Consider the following 20,029-nt stretch of genomic DNA (forward strand, 5'->3'; position numbering starts at 1 on the left):
ATCGTTGCGTGTGTACGAGGCATTACTCCTAAATGTATTCCATCCTGTATTGAAGGGAAAAGCTCATGGGCCCATAGTGGGCATTGTCATTAAAATTGTGATTGTGAAATCATTCTGATTTCCAAATCACATTATTATTAGTAAAAGTATAACCCTTTTCACTTGATTGATAAAAAAAAATCAGCTTTTAGGTTCGTTCTTGTGATCCGTAGCTTAGGAAAACTTTACATAGTCTGTAGCCACTATGAGAATTTTGGGTATATCTCTTAGAAAAGAGGCTGCAGCAAGTTTTGTTTTTGCCAGATAGACTGTGTGGTAGACAAACAATAAAACAAGACTATCCTCGAGATGAAACCAGAAAACTCAGGCCAAAAATGTTCAACCACATTTAGGTGAACTTTCACCCTCTACTGCCACTATCCCAACTCTTTTTTTTTTTTTTCTTCTGCCTCTATTACACTGTCCTGTCTGATGTTTTCCATTCCATTTTTGTAAAAAAATATCTAAGGGCCTTTGGGCTTCATGTACTAGAAATATTCTGTAAGGTTCGCTGCCTAATGCCTAGTACACACGATGAGAAAAATCAGATGAAACCTACTACTTTCTGAGCGATTGTCTGATCTGATCATTAGAACACAGCTGTCCAGAGCCGACCACGCCAGTTCATGCAAAATATTTCGAAGGGACAAGCATGGAAAATGTTCTCTTACGATACCAAAACAAACGATTTTCGTTTAAGCAGTACAATATTTGACCGAAAAAAATCAAGTGACCCGGACAGCTCATGCTTGAAAACGTACGAATGCATTACATTACAATACAATACATATTGTAATTGTAGAAAGTTGTGTTCTGATTTTTCCTAACTCTAGCAACCTATTCATTTTCAGTATGAGACTAGCATGCATTAAAAAAACAAATTAAAAAAAAAATAAACGGACGATCATTCATCCAATATTCTCATTGTGTGTACCAGGCTTTAAAGAACGGTCTAATATTCTAAAGCCAAATTTATGTAATGTGAAACCTCTAGCTTCTACGATAAAAACAGCACGCATAATATAATAAAGATCAAAATGGCTACAATATATCCATTTTTAGGAAACCTCACTTAACTTAGTGTTGTGTTAAAAAACAGAAAACTCACTGTGCCCAATAAAATGGTCAAATGATTAGTCCTCAGCATTGCCTATGGTCTCCCTGAGCAGATCCTCAGTAGAGGCAGGGAATTTGCTTTCTCATGTCAGCACATTGAGCACCAAATTTCACTATATATCGCATATAGAAGTGCCTAGGCACATTTACATACCAGAAAATACACTCCAATTCCAATGCATAAATTCAAGAAAAAGTACTTTTTCAAAGTACTGCTTAGGCACAATGACATTTCTAAATGTCCTTATAACATTGCAAATTTTAAATTTTTGAGCTCAATACCCCTTTGCTTGATGTTTCAATTAAATTGAATTATTGTTGCCATTTTGATTTTGATATCACTGTGCAGGGCTGTTGTTATCCCACTAGCTATGGGTTTCTCTTTAAGTTGTAGTTTGGGCAGCGAACCTTAAAAGAAAAACACATTCTAGTAATGAAGTCATTGACCAGTTGATATTTCTAATCTCTGTTCAGCACTTTTCCACCCTTCTGTACTTTTCAGTGCTCTCAGATGTTTTGGAGCTTGTCCTGCTGGAGCCAGGCAAGGCTCATACATTATATATTCATATCTTAAGAATAGCTTTCCTCAGCAGCATTTAAAACTTCCGGCATATTGAGAAGCACTTAGCCGAAAGCAAGCAGTATGCATTGCATCCCTCGTCGTCCTGGCTGAAACCTATTAATCTACAAGAAATACATTTTATGTCTGTTGTATTCCCTTTGTCAATATTTAATTTTTTTTTAAGTAATCCATTTTAAGATTTTTTTAATGTCTCCATAGGATCACATATATAAACAGGAGACATTCTATAGATGGTGGGGTTTATTTAATCTGTAGACCTACACAGTGGTGCAGTGTAGAAGAGGCACAGCTTGGGGAAGGTCTTCTATAGGTTTTCTGTTGGTCCTCCTGAATCAAGAGACACTGTGGCATCTCAGACTTGCCTCTTACCAGATCTAACTTGGAGGCTTAGCTACTTAAAGATTTGAGAATTTAGCCCAAATCTGCACAAAACCACCAGTAAATATTCTGCAGCCCAAAACACTCTAAATTTCTGTTGGAAGTTGCATGTCCTGTATTAGGGGCTATTCTGGACTTAATAAATACCACACAGAGGGCTCGTTAATGCACAGTGCGGTGACCTGCGTCTTTTCCTCACTGGATCAATGCAGGTCACTGCTAGAGCACAAAGAAACAATTATTTTCTATGTGGCCCATTCACACTGCAATACAGACATGGAGTGTTGTGAAGTAAGCTGCAGTAAAATGCAGACATGCAGCATTTTACTGCAACATATTGGAGGGCACTGTATATCACTGCAGCGCATTTCACCACACTGTTGTGCCGAGACATGAGTGGGTTGTCACTTTGCGATGCTTCAAATAATAATAAAAAATTAAATGGAGGAAAGTAAACAGTTTGGTGCACTGAAACAAGCACTGCACTGCAGTACCTCTGTCCCTGAACTAACAGCAACTAACATGCTAATGCTAGGTTCACACTAGTCTGCACGGTAAAATGCAGCATTTTATCATGCATGCTAGTTAGAGCTGCACGATTCTGGAAAAAATGAGAATCACGATTCTCTCACGATTCTCAGCGTAACACCCTCTTTTACATTAAACAAAAAATTGGGCTAACTTTACTGTTTAGTAAATTCATTAAAGTGTATTTTTTCCAAAAAAAACTTTGTTTGAAAGACTTCTGGGTAAATACAATGTGACAAAAGATTGCCATGATCACAATTTTATTCTCTAGGGTAGTGTGGGGAAAAAATGTGAAAAATGATTGACTCGAGTATAAGCCTAGGGTGAGAATGCAGGGCGGCGGGCATGGTACAGGAGAATGCAGTGCTGCGGGCATGGTACAGGAGAATGCAGTGCTGTGGGCATGGTACAGGAGAATGCAGTGCTGCGGGCATGGTACAGGACAATGCAGTGCTGCGGGCATGGTACAGGACAATGCAGTGCTGCGGGCATGGTACAGGACAATGCAGTGCTGCGGGCATGGTACAGGACAATGCAGTGCTGCGGGCATGGTACAGAACAATGCAGGGCTGCGGTCATGGTACAAGAGAATGCTGGGCTGCGGGCATACTACAGGAGATGCAGTGCTGCGGGCATGGTACAGGTGTACCATGCCCGCAGCACTGCATCCCTTGTAGTATACCCGCAGCCCCGCATAATGGCAGGTAGTGCGACTGTGTTTCACTTACCTGTTCTAGAAGCGCTTTAAATTTAAAAATGGCGCTGCCCGGTGCCAACGTGTCATTGCCTCCTTAAAGGGCCCCCTTTTTTTTTTAATTGCTTTTAAGTGTAAATGTGAGATCCGAGGTCTTTTTGACCCCAGATCTCACATTAAAGAGGACCTGTCCAGCTTATTTCTATTACAAGGGATGTTTACATATTAAAAAAAAAAAATAATAAAGTGTAAAATAAATAAGTTAATAAGAAAAAAATTTAAGTGCCCTGTCCCTCCGAGTTCGCGCGCAGAAGTGAACGCATATGCAAGTCACGCCCACATATGTAAACGGTGTTCAAACCACACATGTGAGGTATCGCTGTGATCGTTGGAGCGAGAGCAATAATTCTAGCACTAGACCCCCTCTGTAACTCTTAACTAGTAACCTGTAGACATTTTAAAGTGTCGCCTATGGAGATGTTTAAGTACCAAAGTTTGTTGCCAATCCACGAGTGAGCACAACTTTAAAGCATGAGATATTGGGTATCAATTTACTCGGCGTAACATTATCTTTCACATTATCGAAAAAATTTGGGCTAAATTTATGGTTTTCTTCTTTAAGTAAAACAAAGTATATTTTCTCCCAAACAAATTGCGTTTGAAAGACCGCTGCACAAAAACCGTGTGACATAAAGTATTGCAACGATCTCCATTTTATTCTCTAGTGTCTCTGCTAAAAAAAAATGTATATTGTTCGGGGGTTCTAAGAAATTTTTAGCAAAAAATACTGATTTTAACTTGTAAACAACAAGTGTCAGAAAAAGGTCTGGTCCTTAAATGGTTAAAGGCACGTGGACGCATGTGCTGCCCAGCAAGGGCACAATGGCAGCAAAGGCATTCAGTGCATCCTTGCACTCCATTCAACAAGTGTACAAAAAATGGCAACCACCCAAACCTATAACTAGCCTTTGCAGTAAGGTGCACATAGAAGGGCAATGCATATCACAAGGCTGACTGGTAAGTATGCTGGGAAATCTTTTGTTTGTGATATGGGTTGCCCATCCATGTGCACCTTACTGCAAAGGCTAGTTATAGTTTGGAGTGGTTGCCATTTTTTTGTACAATTAGTTGAATTGGGTGTGGGGACGCATTGGGTGACTTCGCTGACATTGTGCCCTTGCTGGGCATCACGTGCGTCCTTGTACCTTTAGGGAGGAGAGGGCTCCCTCCAGGCACGCCTGCCCTCTTATCTATCCCACTGCTAGATGTGCTCCTACTTTGGAGACTCTGGAAATTTATAGAGTTAGGACTGCTGTATACAGAGGATCCTTGACGTGGGCACTGCAGCTTACGCATACGTTTGCAAATATGTGCAAACAAAACCCTCTGTTTTTAATGTAAATTGTTAGACGGGGCCAATTTGGTTGTTTTGCAGGCTGGCTGGTAAATGTGCTGGGAAATCTTTTGTTTGGTATATCCTAATTAATGTACAGTATACAGACACTATTCAAAGCATTTAAAAGCCCATAGTCTAGTCTTCAAAATAGTTTCACAGTTCTCTGTATTTTAATAAATTTTGCCTAATTTTTTCAAACTCTTTTAAATAGAAAATCCAGTTTCTCTTACGTCCTCCGACAGTCGCCGCCTCTTCATATTCGTCACATATGGGGTATTAGACTTTGCTCCGAAGGAGTAGCTAGGCAACAGAATATGTTAACAATAAAGCTTTAACATATCCCACCCTCAAGGGGTGGTCCCCTCAGTCAATACCCTCCTACTTCCTGCAACCATATCTCAGTTTTAATGTCTAGCTTGTCAGGAGTGGCTGGCTCTCTCTGTGCTGGGACTTTCTGTCCCAGACTCTTTCTTCTTTTTAATATTTTGTTTGAGTTTTTCTCTCTACCTTTAATTAGCTGTTATTTTGTCAGCGTTAGTTCTTCGGACGAAGAGGATCATGCGGACTGGGTCTCGGGCTGATCCCCCTGGTCGTGGGTCAGTGGCTTCCCAGTCTGCCATCGAGCGTTCAGCCAGGTAACGCTCCTGGCATAGTGAACGACCCATCCCTGTTCGGTGCAGGGATGATTGGTGAGGTGGCTACTTCACTGGACGCTGTGCGGTTTCTTAACCCCCATTTTGTGCGTCTTGAATTGCGACTCTCCCTGCCTCATGTGCAGCGGCTTGTTCGCCTGTGCGGGTCCCCCACGCCATGTGAGGTAAGTGTATTTATGTGGGGACCTGTCTGTCTGGGGGGGGGTGTCAGTCTGGGACTGTGTAACCTGCCTCTATTCACACTGCTTGTCTCCCTATCTCTCGGCTGCATGCTGCGGGCTGCAAGGGGGGGGGAGCTGTATGACACTGTGTGTGTCAGGCTGGGCAGTGTGAGAAGCTGTGTGCTGTGGGGCATGTTTTTTTTTGGCATGTTTGGGCATATACAGCGATCGCTGCGGCGATCTAACATGTATTCTTATATTGGAATGTAATGTGTGTTTTAATGCACTGTGGAGCGGCGTTTTCGGCGCCAAACGACGCCATTTTGCCTGCACCCGCTCCGGCCGCATGGTTTACATGCATGGCGGCCATTTTCTTGTAGCCTCCATAGGCTTACATAGAGCGCCCTGGCAGCATCACTTCCTCTTTCCAGGAACACCGATCGAGGCAGCAGCAGCGGCGAGGGTCTCCTCAGGTTTTATCCTTCTGTTCTTGCTATCCATTGCCTGTGTTCAGTTTGCATATTCCCTGTGGGGGTCTCATTGTGCTTGAGTGTGGTGCGGTGGGCTGCGCTTGCCGCGCTTGCTAAAAAAGGGGCAGTTAACCCTTGGTTGTCTGGCATTACAGGGGCAATGGATTCTCAGGAGGGCAAATTTCCTACAGTATTGGTGGAAAGCCAGGGGACCGCTGTTTCCCCCCCAGGGGGGGATTTAGCCACTATTGTGGCTGGCCTTGCTGCTCAGGTGCAAATGCTGGTGGCTGCTCAATCTACTAAAAGGCCCAGAGTTGCTCTTTCCTCTGATTCTGAGGGTGAAGGTGATGGGGCTGTTATGGCAGGGGCCTCCTTATCGGGGTCCCGCTCCTCTCTTGATCTAGTGGGGTCTGAGGTGGAGGCTGAAGTTGAGGGGGTCGATAATTCTCCCCCTGGCTCGCCTGAAGAGCTTGCAATCATGGATGAGTTGATTGCTTCCATTAAGCAAACGCTGCGTTTGCAGGACGAAGTGTGTCCCCCCGCTGCCTTGGCGGCTTATGGGACGCAGAGAAAACGCAGGACGCCGCAGGTTTTTCCCTGCAATGCTGATTTTCAGCGCGCTGTTAAGGATCAATGGCGCGATCTGCGCAAACCTTTTGCGGTACCAAGTAAATTCAAGCTGCGTTATCCTTTTTCGCCTGCCACTGATGAACGGTGGTGTGTGCCTCCACCAGTGGATCATGCAATTGCGGTTTTGAACAAAGCCACTGCGATTCCTGCAGAGGGTTCCCCTGTTTTCCGTGATGCCACGGATAGGAGACTGGAGTCTCTTGCCCGTCATACTTATTCTGTTACGGGTTCTATGCTTAAGGCTCTGTTTGCTTCTCTCATGGCGGCCCAGGCGATCGCAAGTTGGACGCAGATGCTTAGGCGCGTTCTAGTGGCCGATTCGGCCTCGGCGGCGACCCTGGATATGGTGGATCAGATCCACCAGGGTGTCATGTATCTGTGTGATGCGGACCTGGACCTGATTCCGTTGGCTGCACGTGTGCACAGCGTGGCGGTGTTGTCTCGCCGCCTGGTTTGGTTAAAATGTTGGTCGGTGGACCAATCTTCACGTAAGACCTTAGCCAATCTGCCTTATGATGGGTCTCGCCTTTTTGGGGAGTCCCTGGATGTGTTAATTAAGGGGATCACCGGGGGTAAGAGCACTCTCTTGCCCCATTTCCCCAAGGCTAAGGGGGCTTCTGGGAAGAAGCATGCAAATTTTCGGCCCCCTCAGGGGTCCTTTCGTGCCTTTCGGCCGCACTACAAGGGCAAACCGTTCAAAGGTCAAGGCTCTCAGAAGAAGCCCTGGTCTGGGAAACAGAAGTCCGGCCAATCCGGACCTGCAGCCCATAACAGTTCGGCCTGAAGGGGCGCCCTCACCCAGTTTTGGGGTGGGGGGGGCGCTTGCTCGGTTTTCTTCAGCCCTGGTTGGCCCGTGTGCGGGACAGATGGGTTCTGGAAATCGTTCGATCTGGTTACAGGATCGAGTTTCTCTCTCGGCCGGAGAGCAGATTTTTTCCCTCAAATCTTCAACTGTCTCCAGAGCGCCTGCGGGACCTGCACCTGGCGGTGCGGGACCTGAGGGCTCAGGGAGTGGTGGTTCCGGTGCCTCATCGGGACAGGTTTCGGGGGTTTTACTCCAATCTGTTCACCGTGCCCAGAAAGGAGGGCAAGGTTCGTCCAATTCTGGACTTGAAGGCTCTGAACCGCTCTGTGCGGGTTCGCAAGTTCCGCATGGAATCCCTGCGGTCGGTGGTGGCTGCCCTGGTTCCGGGGGAATTCATGGCCTCCATCGATTTGAAGGATGCGTACCTTCACATCCCCATATTCGAGGGTCATCAGAGGTACCTTCGATTTGCCATTGCGGAGGATCACTACCAGTTCGTGGCGTTGCCCTTTGGTCTCGCCTCGGCTCCGCGGGTCTTCACCAAGGTGCTTGCACCGGTTCTGGCATTATTGAGGGCCCAGGGCATTTCTGTCCTGGGGAATCTGGACGACATTCTGGTTCGGTCTGCGACCAGACAGGGTCTGGAGGAGGACCTGTCTGTCACAATGCAAACTCTGCAGGAGTTTGGTTGGACGATAAATTTTCCAAAGTCGACACTGAGTCCGTCGGTTCGTCTCCCCTATCTGGGAATGATACTGGACTCGGTGCAGGCGAAGGTCTTCCTGCCGGAAGACAAACTCAGGACTCTCCGGGAGGAAGTCAGGTCCCTCAGGGACGTTCCGCACTCGTCCCTGCGGACGTGCATGAGATGTCTGGGATTGATGGTCTCGGCCTTCGAGGCGATTCCTTTCGCACAGTTTCACACGCGGGGTCTCCAAGCGGAGATCCTGTCCAGGTGGGACGGGCGACCTCAATCTCTGGATCTTCAAATCTCGTTGAGTCTTCGCACCAGGGAAAACCTTCTGTGGTGGCTCCAGTCCCCGTTGGTGTCCGGGGGCAAGTCGTTTCGTCCGATCTCGTGGACGGTAATCACCACGGATGCCAGCCTGTCGGGCTGGGGTGGAGTTCTGGGCGTTCTGTCCGCTCAGGGGACTTGGTCGGAGGGGGAGTCTTCCCTTCCGATCAACATTCTGGAATTGCGTGCGATAAGGCTCTGTCTTCATCGCTGGACGGACCGGCTGCAGGGTTGCCCGGTTCGGGTGCAGACGGACAATGCCACGGCGGTGGCCTACATCAACCACCAAGGAGGCACCAGGAGTGCCCGAGCGGCTCGAGAAGTGGCCGACATTCTGTCTTGGGCCGAGACTCATGTCCCGGCGATAACGGCGGTTCACATTCCGGGAGTGGAGAACTGGCAGGCGGACTATCTGAGTCGCCAGACCCTGGATCAGGGGGAATGGTCTCTCCATCCGGCTGTCTTCCAGACGTTGTGCGCGAAGTGGGGTCTTCCAGATGTGGACCTGTTCGCATCTCGCCTCAACAACAAGGTGAGAAGGTTCGTGGCAAGGACGCGCGACCCTCGGGCAGACGCGTCGGACGCGTTAGTGGCCCCGTGGCATCAGTACAGGCTGATGTACGCGTTTCCACCGATTCAGTTGCTGTCCAGGTTCCTTCGCAGGTTACACTCGGAACGCAACACGGTGATTCTTGTGGCACCGGACTGGCCTCGCCGGTCCTGGTACGCAGACCTCGTGAATCTGGCGGTCGACGCCCCGTGGCGTCTGCCTCTTCGAGACGATCTACTGTCTCAAGGACCGATATACCATCCTGCTTTACAGTCGCTGGCTTTGACGGCCTGGCTGTTGAGACCGAGGTCCTGAAGGAGAGGGGTCTCTCTCCGGAGGTCGTTCATACTTTAATCAACGCGAGGAAGTCTTCCTCGGGGAAGGTTTATTACCGTACTTGGAAGGCCTATTTTGCCTGGTGTGAGTCCAGGGGGTTTTCACCCCGCACGTACTCGGTGTCCCGTGTGCTGTCTTTCCTTCAAACGGGTGTGGATCAGCGTTTGGCGCTGGCTACGATAAAGGGTCAGGTGTCTGCTCTGGCCGTTCTGTTTCAACGTCCCGTGGCTTCCAACCCTTTGGTTGGCACCTTTGTTCAGGGTGTGCGGCATCTGGTTCCCCCGAGGCGGGATCCTCTGCCCCCTTGGGACTTGAATCTCGTTCTCTCTGTGTTACAACGTGCTCCTTTTGAACAGATCAGGGAGATCTCGTTGTCTATGTTGTCCAAAAAGGTCGCCTTTTTGGTGGCGATCACTTCGGCTCGCAGGGTGTCGGAACTGGCGGCTTTGTCCTGCAAGTCTCCGTACCTGGTTATTCATTTGGATAAGGTGGTCTTGCGACCTAATCCTTCTTTTCTGCCGAAACGAGTTTCGGAATTCCATCTTAATGAGGATATTGTCTTGCCTTTGTTGTGCACGAAGCCTAAACATCCAAAGGAGGTGAGATTGCACTCTCTGGATGTTGTTCGGGCGATAAGGGTTTACCTTAAATCGACTGAGTCTTTTCGAAGGACGGACTCCTTGTTTGTTCTTCCAGAGGGTCCTCGGAAGGGCATGGCGGCTTCGGCCTCTACCATCGCCAAATGGATCAGGCAGACCATTGAACAGGCCTATGCTTTGCAGGGGAAGGTTCCCCCTGTGCCTGTGAAGGCGCACTCTACTAGATCTCTGAGTACGTCTTGGGCCTGTCGTCATGGGGCTTCTGTAGCCCAGGTGTGTAAGGCGGCGACTTGGTCGACCGTGCACACTTTCACAAAATTCTACAAAGTAGATGTTCAGGCATCGGCGGATGCTTCCTTTGGCCGCAAGGTTCTTAGTGCGGCTGTTCCCTAGGGTCCCTTGTTGGGGACTCCTGGCTGTTGGGATAAGTTTTGTATCCCCTGGGTTTTTTGTCTTTTCCTGGGTTGTTGCTCCTGTTGAGCACTTATTTTTGCTGTTGCCCAGCTGGTTTCCTTCCTTTGGTAAGGTTCCTTTCTTTGATGTGGAGACTGCGTTGCCTTTCGGCGCGGATGCGTTTCCCACCCCTCATGTTTGCACTGCTTTGGGACGTCCCCATAAGTGACGAATATGAAGAGGCGGCGACTGTCGGAGGACGTAAGAGAAAACGGAATTTTTGTAAAATCTTACCTGTAAAATTCCTTTCTCTGAGTCCTCCGACAGTCGCCGCCCCCGCCCCTCTTTTGGGGTTTGATTGTATACTCTACTGCTATTCCACTAAAACTGAGATATGGTTGCAGGAAGTAGGAGGGTATTGACTGAGGGGACCACCCCTTGAGGGTGGGATATGTTAAAGCTTTATTGTTAACATATTCTGTTGCCTAGCTACTCCTTCGGAGCAAAGTCTAATACCCCATATGTGACGAATATGAAGAGGCGGCGACTGTCGGAGGACTCAGAGAAAGGAATTTTACAGGTAAGATTTTACAAAAATTCCGTTTTTTATAATTAAGCCTCATACTGTATGTATTCCTAACTTGGCATTAATTAGGATTAAATGTGCATTTCATGTGAGAATTTATTTTGGATGCAGGATTACAGCCTTTGTAGCATGTTATGTAAAATGCTAAATTAAATTATTGCAGGTGCCAGTCAATAAATGCATAGTGAAGGAACAGCAAAGCAGCTATCCAAAATTCACTTAGGCAGTTCACACTGTCACAACTTACAGTGCGACTTTGCCTGGCAACTTTGGCGCAACTTTGGCGAGAATTCAACGTGACTTTAAAGCAACTTCAGGGAATACCTGTGTAATTTTCCTGTAATGTTGGGTCCATATCGCATCAATTAAGGCCACTTTAACACTTGCACGACTTGTCCTCCGACTTTGGACTGCAAAGTCGCATGACAAGTCGTACACCATGATTTCCAATGAGTACTGTTCATTTCTGTGTGACTTCAAGTTGCAGCAACTTCAAAGTAGTCCCTGCACTGCTTTGGTCCGACTTTGATGCGATGTGAGGTCCATAGACCTCAAGATTTCACAGGCATTGCTTTAAGTCGCATCAAAGTATCACGGCAAAAGTGCCTGACTTTCCGGTCGCACAAGTGTGAAAGGGGCCTAAGATGAGGATCCGACTTGGAGGCAACTTCAATTAAAGTCTGGGGGCACAAGTCAGATAGAAGTCGCCTTAAAGTAGTACAGGAACCTTTTCTAAAGACAGATTGACTTCAGTAGTGCTAATTAAGCCAGTTTTCGTTGACTAACATGGGATTTCACATTTCAATCGACTTGGGGTCTCACAAGTCGCATTCCTAGTTGCGGCAGTGTAAATCTCTTAAATCACACTTGTACGACTTTGATGCAACTTTGGATGGGTGCAACTTGGATACGACTTAATGGACAACTGTTGCACACAAGTTGCCTTGTATAACATTCCAGTTATGACTTTCTTGCAACTTCTGAGGGTTAACATTAAAGTCTATGGCCCTCAAGTTGCATGAAAGTCAGACCAAAGTAGTGCATGAACTATTTTGAACATTAAGTCCCGCAAATATGAATGGTTATTATTGGAAAACATGGGAAACGACTTGTCATGCAACTATGATGCCCAACGTTGACAATTAACACAAGTGTGAATGGAGCCTTACTGAAGTCAGAGCAGAAGATAAATGTAAGTCCATCATTGAACGCTGTGCTCCATGTGCTGTTTTACTGAATAAGCCAATAATCATCCATTGCATGTTTGCATTGTCTGTAAAACTGCTTTGTAACTATTCATTTGGAGTGTGCAGTCTTGTCCACAAGCTTTATGTTAATAAAAGAGAAGTAGATTATACTACAGCTAGCGTGTGAAAGTGGTTTCGTTTTCTGTATGGTTGCAGCTGACTACAAACCAAGGACAGTGTTGTGCTTTTGTGTTTCCACCATTGCCTGTCCTTTCACCTTCCGGTGTTGATAGGACCAGTAGTGTTGCTGATAATTGTATTCCATACAAAGGCCACACAGGGCTGGGTTATCATGTATTATTAGAAGCATGCTGAACATTCTGCTTCTTTCACTGGCAGCCAGTGATTTTCACATTGTTTACTAACATACTATAGTGACCTTGTGTGTAAGGCTGCATTCACATGTGAGCGTATTGATTGCGGGCAGAATCGCCGTGATTCCGCCCGTGATCCGGAAATCATTGCAAATTGCGGGACGCCTGTGCGTTGCCCGTGATTTGCAATAGCACCCCAAACGCTGTGTGATGTTTCCGCGATTTCCGCCTGCCGAATCGCGGTAACATCGCGCAAAAAAAGAAGCTCTTGTACTTTTTTTGGGCGTAATGTGTCCCGCGATTTTTTTTGCGCGATGTTACCGCGATTCGGCAGGCGGAAATCGCGGCAACATCGCACAGCGTTTGGGGTGCTATTGCAAATCATGGGCAACGCACATGCGTCCCGCGATTTGCAATGATTTCCGTTTCGCGGAACATGTGACATGTGAATGCAGCCTAAAAGCAGCTACCAACCAGCAAGTAATATACAAGTTCAACTTTTAGAGTCGGTTCACACGACTCCTTACTACTTCTGGGGAGACTTGTGCATTACCATGCACCACGACTTCAGAGCGACTTGCAGGGACTTTACATAATGGAAGTCTATGCAAGTTGCTCCGAGGTCCCACCGAAGTAGTACAGGACCCTTTTTCTAAGTCAAAGCGACTTGTGTCGCTCCTATTAGAACGGGTCCTGTAGCGGTCAGTGGACCGCGAGGGAGCGCGACTTGTCAGGCTGACAAGTCGCCTGACAAGTTGCGGCAGTGTGGACCGGCTCTTACAGTGACCCTGTGACATTTGGGGCTACAGCATAAAAATTTGGAAAGTGGTGTAGAACTGCTTTGTCCATTGCTGATTGCTCAACAATAGCATCACTGGTGTATATTTAGCAGTTTTTGTGCTAATTAAGTTATCACTCCCAATGGTGTATTATTATTATACAGGATTTATATAGTACCAACAGTTTGGGTAGCGCTTTACATGAGGACAGACAGTACAGTTTCAATACAGGAGGAATCCGAGCGCCCTGCTCGTTAGAGCTTACAATCTAGAAGTTATAGGTTGTCGGAAGCACTTTTCTCTGTGCTAACACATAACAAGTAATTGTCAGAATGGTAATGCCAACATCCAGCTGATGTGATTGCAGTATATTATGAAATCTGACCTTTACAGACATCCTAGAATTGTTTCATCTAATTAGCCAGCCTTTGCTTCACTTTAGGGTAAAACTTTCAGTTTTATTAAACTTCATGGTTTCCCTGGACTGTTAAAGCTAAACTCTAAGCAAGCAGCTCAATACATCACAATGCAAGTATGGGAACTGTTATCCTGGTGCATCGACTTATATAGCCAGGTCTTTAGCCAGCGGAGTAGATACAAAGCTTAAAGTGGAGTTCCACCCATTTTTGGAACTTTAGATCTATGTAATCCCCTTTAAAATGGCTTTTACGAATGGAAACTTTTTTTTTTTTTTTTTTTGCTAGTAAATACCTTAATTTCGGCATTATTGCTCCTCTCCTCACTTCCTGGTCCGATCGGCGATGACGTCATTCGGCGATCCGCAGTGTCTGCTGGGATGTATTCTATTCCAGAAATCTCGCAGTAGCTGTATCTGTACTGAGCCGTGCCTGCCCCGCCTCCGCCCCGCCTCCGCCTCGCCTCCTCTAATTGAGTTGCATTGTATGAATGTATTAAGGCTGTTCTCTGCCCCGCCTCCTCTCATTGAGTTGCATTGTATGAATGTATTAAGGCTGTTCTCTGCCCCGCCTCCTCTCATTGATTTGTAAGAGGAGGCGGGGCGGAGGCGGGGCAGAGAACGGCCTTAATACATTCATACAATGCAACTCAATGAGAGGAGGCGGGGCGGAGGCGGGGCGGAGGCGGGTCAGGCACGGCTCAGTACAGATACAGCTACTCCGAGATTTCTGGAATTGAATACATCCCAGCAGACACTGCGGATCGCCGAATGACGTCATCGCCGATCGGACCAGGAAGTGAGGAGAGGAGCAATAATGCCGAAATTAAGGTACTTACTAGCAAAAAAAAAAAAAAAAGTTTCCATTGGTAAAAGCCGTTTTAAAGGGGATTACATACAGCTATGTATTCCAACCTATTAAAAATGGGTGGAACTCCGCTTTAAATAAGATGAAATTCTGCCTTCTGACAGTACAATGAAGGAGCAGAACATGGATAAGGTTATCTCGCTGCTCTTCCCTTCTGTCAGCACAACTGCATTGCAGTAAAGCCTGATTTCTAGGACTTGTCCCCATCACTCTGGTTCTACACCACACTGTGCATCTGATTACAGATGGCTGATAGGAAGACAAATTCACTTCTACTAACTCCCATTTATGTATGCACATACTTACACCAATGCATTTAAAACCGTTTAAAGTGTCACTAAACCCACATCAAAAAAAAATCAAATGCTGTATTACATGCTGTCCATACTAACTCAGTCACTATGAGATTTGTTTTCTGTATTCTGCAAAAAAACTGGTTGATCCTATTGCTCTCTATCTCCTCCCTCTGTCCATGTGCCCAATTCAGCTAGGGATTTTGCAACTGTGGGGGCAACTCTGCACATGCTCAGTTTTCAGTGAGTTTCTATGCTGAGCATTTCCTCCCTATCACATTTGAGCAGCCCATGTGACTATAGAATCACACATGTGGGTGTATACACCGTGGTAAATTACAGCCCACTCCCTCCCCCTTCCTCCATGTGCACTAACCAGCTAAATATATGGGGGATGGGATGTTACATGTAGATTAATGAAGGCTTTGCCTCCCTCTTATTCGTGTAGATTAATGAAGGCTTTGCCTCCCTCTTATTCGAAGTCACAGGCTGGAGAGGCCTGTGTCTGGCAGAAATCCACCTACACCATGTTATTTCCACAAAATAATAAATATTTGATTTCAAATATATATTTGTATGCCAATTGAAAACAGTTTATTGATATTATTTATTTTTACTCTGTATTCCAAAGGTTGTTTTTTTTTTATTTTGAACATGTGACCAGTAGCAGAGGACTAGAGGCTCCTCCTGCTTATGTTTCCCTGCAGACAGGTTGGGAAAGATCTGGGTCATGTGACAGCTGTATATCGATTAGGAAAAAGGTACTAAGATTTTTTTTTATTAAAATAATTATAGTCCCATCATTCACATACAGAAATAGAAGGGACAATGTAAATGAAACGGTGTGTGTTTAGTATCACTTTTTGCATTTTTTTAAGCAATAATCAGTGTTTTTTGCTTAGAGTTCAGCTTTAAGGGCATGTGACTGAATGTATTACCAGATACAAAGTCACATAAAACAGATCACACAGTTATGACATGAACATACTCTGCACTACTCTTCCTAAAAATAAACCTAGATTTTTCCTTCCTTTAACAAACCAGGCACAGTTCAGCTAACCGCAGTGTACTTAATAGAATCAAATGGAGGTATGGGAATTTCTTTCCTGAAATAAATGATACTTTTCAATTTTAAGAGAGTAAAGGACATACACAGGTTAGAGAGGTGTATGAGTGTGGTCAGTGTAGAAGTGGTTGAATCACCCTCTATCCCATTGATTAAGAAAAATCATGCCTCTAATGCATACAGGTTCTATAGTCTGTTTAGTGCCACATAGTGTTTCCAAGATTGCTGATATGCACACCACTGGTGCCATTATTGCCTAAATCTGTGTTTCCCAACCTTTTTCGGCCAAGGCACCCTTTAAAATTGTGCACAATCTCAAGGCACCCCATTCTAAAATGTAAAAAAAGCTAAACGAATAGTTTTACAGAAAGCAGCGGCATCCACACACCTAGGACACCCAACATGGGAGGTGATATATTCTTCCAAAGCAAATACACCTTGGCATACTGGTACAGCATTTCCCTTCCCCCTCAGTTTCTCTCCCTCACCCAGCTAATGTGATCCCAGTTTTGATGGGGAAATCTAGGATGCTGTACAGGCACCCGACATCCTCCTTACCAAGTGATGAGGTCATTGGTTGTTAGGATGCCGGTGGCTAGAAGATTGTAGTGGTATACAATGAAAACCTTTGGCTTTATGTAACTAAAAGGCAGGCTTCATCCACTCACTGGTGTCATCCACTCACTGGCTTGTATACAATTTTTGGGTAACTTTTAGGCATTTTGTCACGACACCCCTGGATAAACCTGAAGGCACCCTGGCTGAAATTGGCTGGCCTAAAGTATTTGTTCACTGCACACAGTTGGAAAGGGTCATAGAGTAAACTGCGCCAGGGCCTGTAAACACTGTATAGACCTAGGAAGGCCAGGCAGTGCAAATGTCTTGAAGGTATTATATTCTTATTGCTAGCTGTAATGGGCAAGCCCTAATTTTCGAAAAACACTGTAGCTCACAACTGTATTTGCGCTTAAAAAAAAAAAAAAAAAAAAAACTTCAGTTTCCTGAAAAATGGGAGATCTTGTGGGTTGCTTTGGAAAGTAAATGCATTTAGTGACCCCCTTCTTGATCTAGAGGCCACAAATGCTCGTCGTAATGCTCTACTGCTGCTACAGTGCATTGCAGAGTGCTGATGAAATGAGTCACTTAGAGCCAACGCTTGGAGTAGGACAGGTGGTGAATCTCATTGCTGTTCTTGGCAGTAGAGCACAGCAAGACTTTTGGTCCAGGGAGCTAAGGTGATTCATGTGAGTATACATTTTAATCACCTCAACTCCCTTTGATTTATTCCTTTTTTTTTTTTTTTTTTTTTTTTAGGTATGCTACAATTAGTTCATTAGTAGTGACATCTTTTTATATACAAACGCACATGTGACTTGTATAGCTACTGCCATAGGGAATAATTTAAATTAAAATTTACTTTATTGCTATTTTGTGTAATATTTACAATAATTACCGGTACTTGAAATATTTAGGCGATTTCATATCAAATGTTTTGGTACCTTTTTATATCTGTGTGAGTGCATTGCATACAAATATGTTGCAGCAGTTGTCAATCTGTTTTTCATTGTTTATAGGAGGTGCATACTACTTGATTTCTCGAAGTTTGGGACCAGAATTTGGAGGTGCAATAGGACTGATTTTTGCATTTGCAAATGCTGTTGCAGTTGCTATGTATGTGGTGGGATTCTCTGAAACTGTTGTGGAACTGCTGCAGGTAGGTAACTGAAGGGTTTTAATCGAAGAATGCTTGATAATGCATTTTCCTGAACCGGGGTATAAACTTTTGTTATAACTTAAAAGTCTGATAATGTAAGTAAATAATATCTCCGCACAGCAAGATCAAATATTTGTGTTTGTATACTTCTAAGTAAAAATGTGTGTCTGTGCTTGTGAGCTAGCTAGCACCAGTTTGATTCACAATTAAAAAAATAAATAATATAAATAATATAAATATGTGCACCGAAATCAATGTACTTTTCAGTTAAACTGTGCAGAAAAAAACATTAGTGACCTAATCTAAGCAATATATATGTATAAGTGTGTGTTGTCGTACAAAAGTTCATAACCAATTTAAACTCCCCAATCACTCCATTAACCACTTGCCAACTGCCCACCGTGTTTTTACTGCAGCAGTGTGGCTCTATTGCACGATTGACGTACCTGTACGTCGTTTCGTTCAATATCCACTAGATGGCGCGATTGCGCCATGATTGGCTAGCGGAGATGTCAATCAGCGGGTCCGGGGGAGAGACAGAACGGCGATCTGCCTTGTGTACATGCCCTGTGTTCTGTCTGTCATGAACACAGTGATCTTGTGTTCCTGCTAAGCAGAAAAACAGATCTCTGTGTTCACCCAGTGATTCCATCCCCCACACAGAAAGCACCCCCTAGGGACATATTTAACCCTTTGATTGTCCCTGATGTTAACCCCTTCCCTGCCAGTGTCATTAGTTCAGTGCATTTTTTTTTTAGCGCTGATCACTAATGATGTCACTGGTTCCCAAAAAGTGTCAGATGTCCGATCATAAGGAATCATTCTTTAAAGCAAGGATCTCCAAACTATGGCTCTAGTTGTTTAGGAACTACAATTCCCATCATGCCTAGTCATGTCTGTGAATGTCAGAGTTTTACAATGCCTCTTGGGACATGTAGTTCTGCAACAGCTGGAGGGCCGTATTTTGGAGTTCCCTGCTTTAAAGTAAATGTGGTCCTCCTCTTTAAAAAAACCTACCAATAAATTACTTGAAATTAGCCATACACTGTACAAATTTCAGCAAATTTCTGATGAACTAACTAAAATTCACTTTTGGCCCTGTCTGCCCCCTATCACCCAACATGCTTCATTTGAAATATCTAAGCAGAAAAGTGTTTGCCAATCAGTGTTACAGTAAGGGAAAAAAGTATTAGATCCCTCGCTGATTTTGTACGTTTGCCCACTAAAGAGAAATGGTCAGTCTATAATTTTAATGGTAGGTTTATTTTAACAATGAGAGAGAGAATAACAAAAAAAATCCAGAAAAATGTGTTTTAAAAAAAGTTATACATTGATTTGAATTTTAATGAGTGAAAAAAGGATTTGATCCACTATCAATTAGCAAGATTTCTGTCTCCCAGGTGTCTTCTGTACATGTAATGAGCTGAGATTAGGAGCACTCTCTTAAAGGGAGTGCTCAAAATCTCGCTTGTTGCCTGTATAAAAGACACCTGTCCACAGAAGCAATCAATCAATCAGATTCCAATCTCTCCACCATGGTCAAGACCAAAGAGCTGTCCAAGGATGTCTGGGACAAGATTGTAGACCTGCACATGGCTGGAATTGGCTACAAGACCATCGCCAAGCAGCTTGGTGAGAGAGTGACTGTGAGTTGATGCGATTATTCGCAAATAGAAGAAACAGAAAATAACCGTCAATCTCCCTTGGTCAGGGACTCCATGCAAGATCTCACCTCGTGGGGTTTCAATGACCATGAGAATGGTAAGGAATCTGCCCAGAACTACACAGGAGAATCTTGTCAATGATCTCAAGGCAACTGGGAGAATAGCCACCAAGAAAACAATTGGTAACACACTATGCTGTCAAGGACTGAAATCCTGCAGCGCCCGCAAGATCCCCCTGCTTAAGAAGGCACATGTTCAGGCTTGTAAAGTTTTCTAATCAACATCCGAATGATTCAGAGAACTGTGGGAAAGCGTTGTGGTCAGATGAGGCCAAAATCAAGCTCTTTGGCATCAACTCAACTCGCCATGTTTGGAGGAGAAGGAATGCTGCCTATGACCCAAAGAACATCATCCCCATCGTCAAACATGGAGGTGAAAACATTATGCTTTAGGGTTTTTTTTCTGCTAAGGGGACAGGACAACTTCACTGCATCAAAGGGACGATGGACGGGGCCATGTACCATCAAACCTTCCCTGGGCCAGGGCATTGGTAATGGGTCGTGGATGGGTTTTCCTGCATGATAATGACCCAAAACACACGGCCAAGGCAAAAAAGGAGTGGCTCAAGAACAAGCACATTAAGGCCCTGGAGTAGCAAAGCCAGTCCCCAGACCTTAATACCATAGAAAATATGTGGAGAGGATCCGCAAGGAGGAGCGGGACAAAATTCCTCCATA

The 20,029-nt window shown here is 45.1% G+C and overlaps 1 protein-coding gene across 3 annotated transcripts in view; it reads left to right on the forward strand.

Annotated features, from left to right (window-relative positions):
* The window catches only part of SLC12A2 (solute carrier family 12 member 2), a 192,835-nt gene that overhangs the window by 85,511 nt on the left and 87,295 nt on the right, over positions 1-20,029 (forward strand). For all 3 annotated transcript variants that reach the window (XM_082258914.1, XM_082258915.1, XM_082258913.1), the window contains exon 5: positions 17,489-17,628. In XM_082258914.1, the coding sequence (XP_082115040.1) occupies positions 17,489-17,628 (140 nt within the window). The remainder of the gene's footprint in view (positions 1-17,488; positions 17,629-20,029) is intronic.

Source organism: Pelophylax lessonae (assembly GCF_965119305.1).
Source record: "Pelophylax lessonae genome assembly, chromosome: 1".
Taxonomy (NCBI): Eukaryota; Metazoa; Chordata; class Amphibia; order Anura; family Ranidae; genus Pelophylax; species Pelophylax lessonae.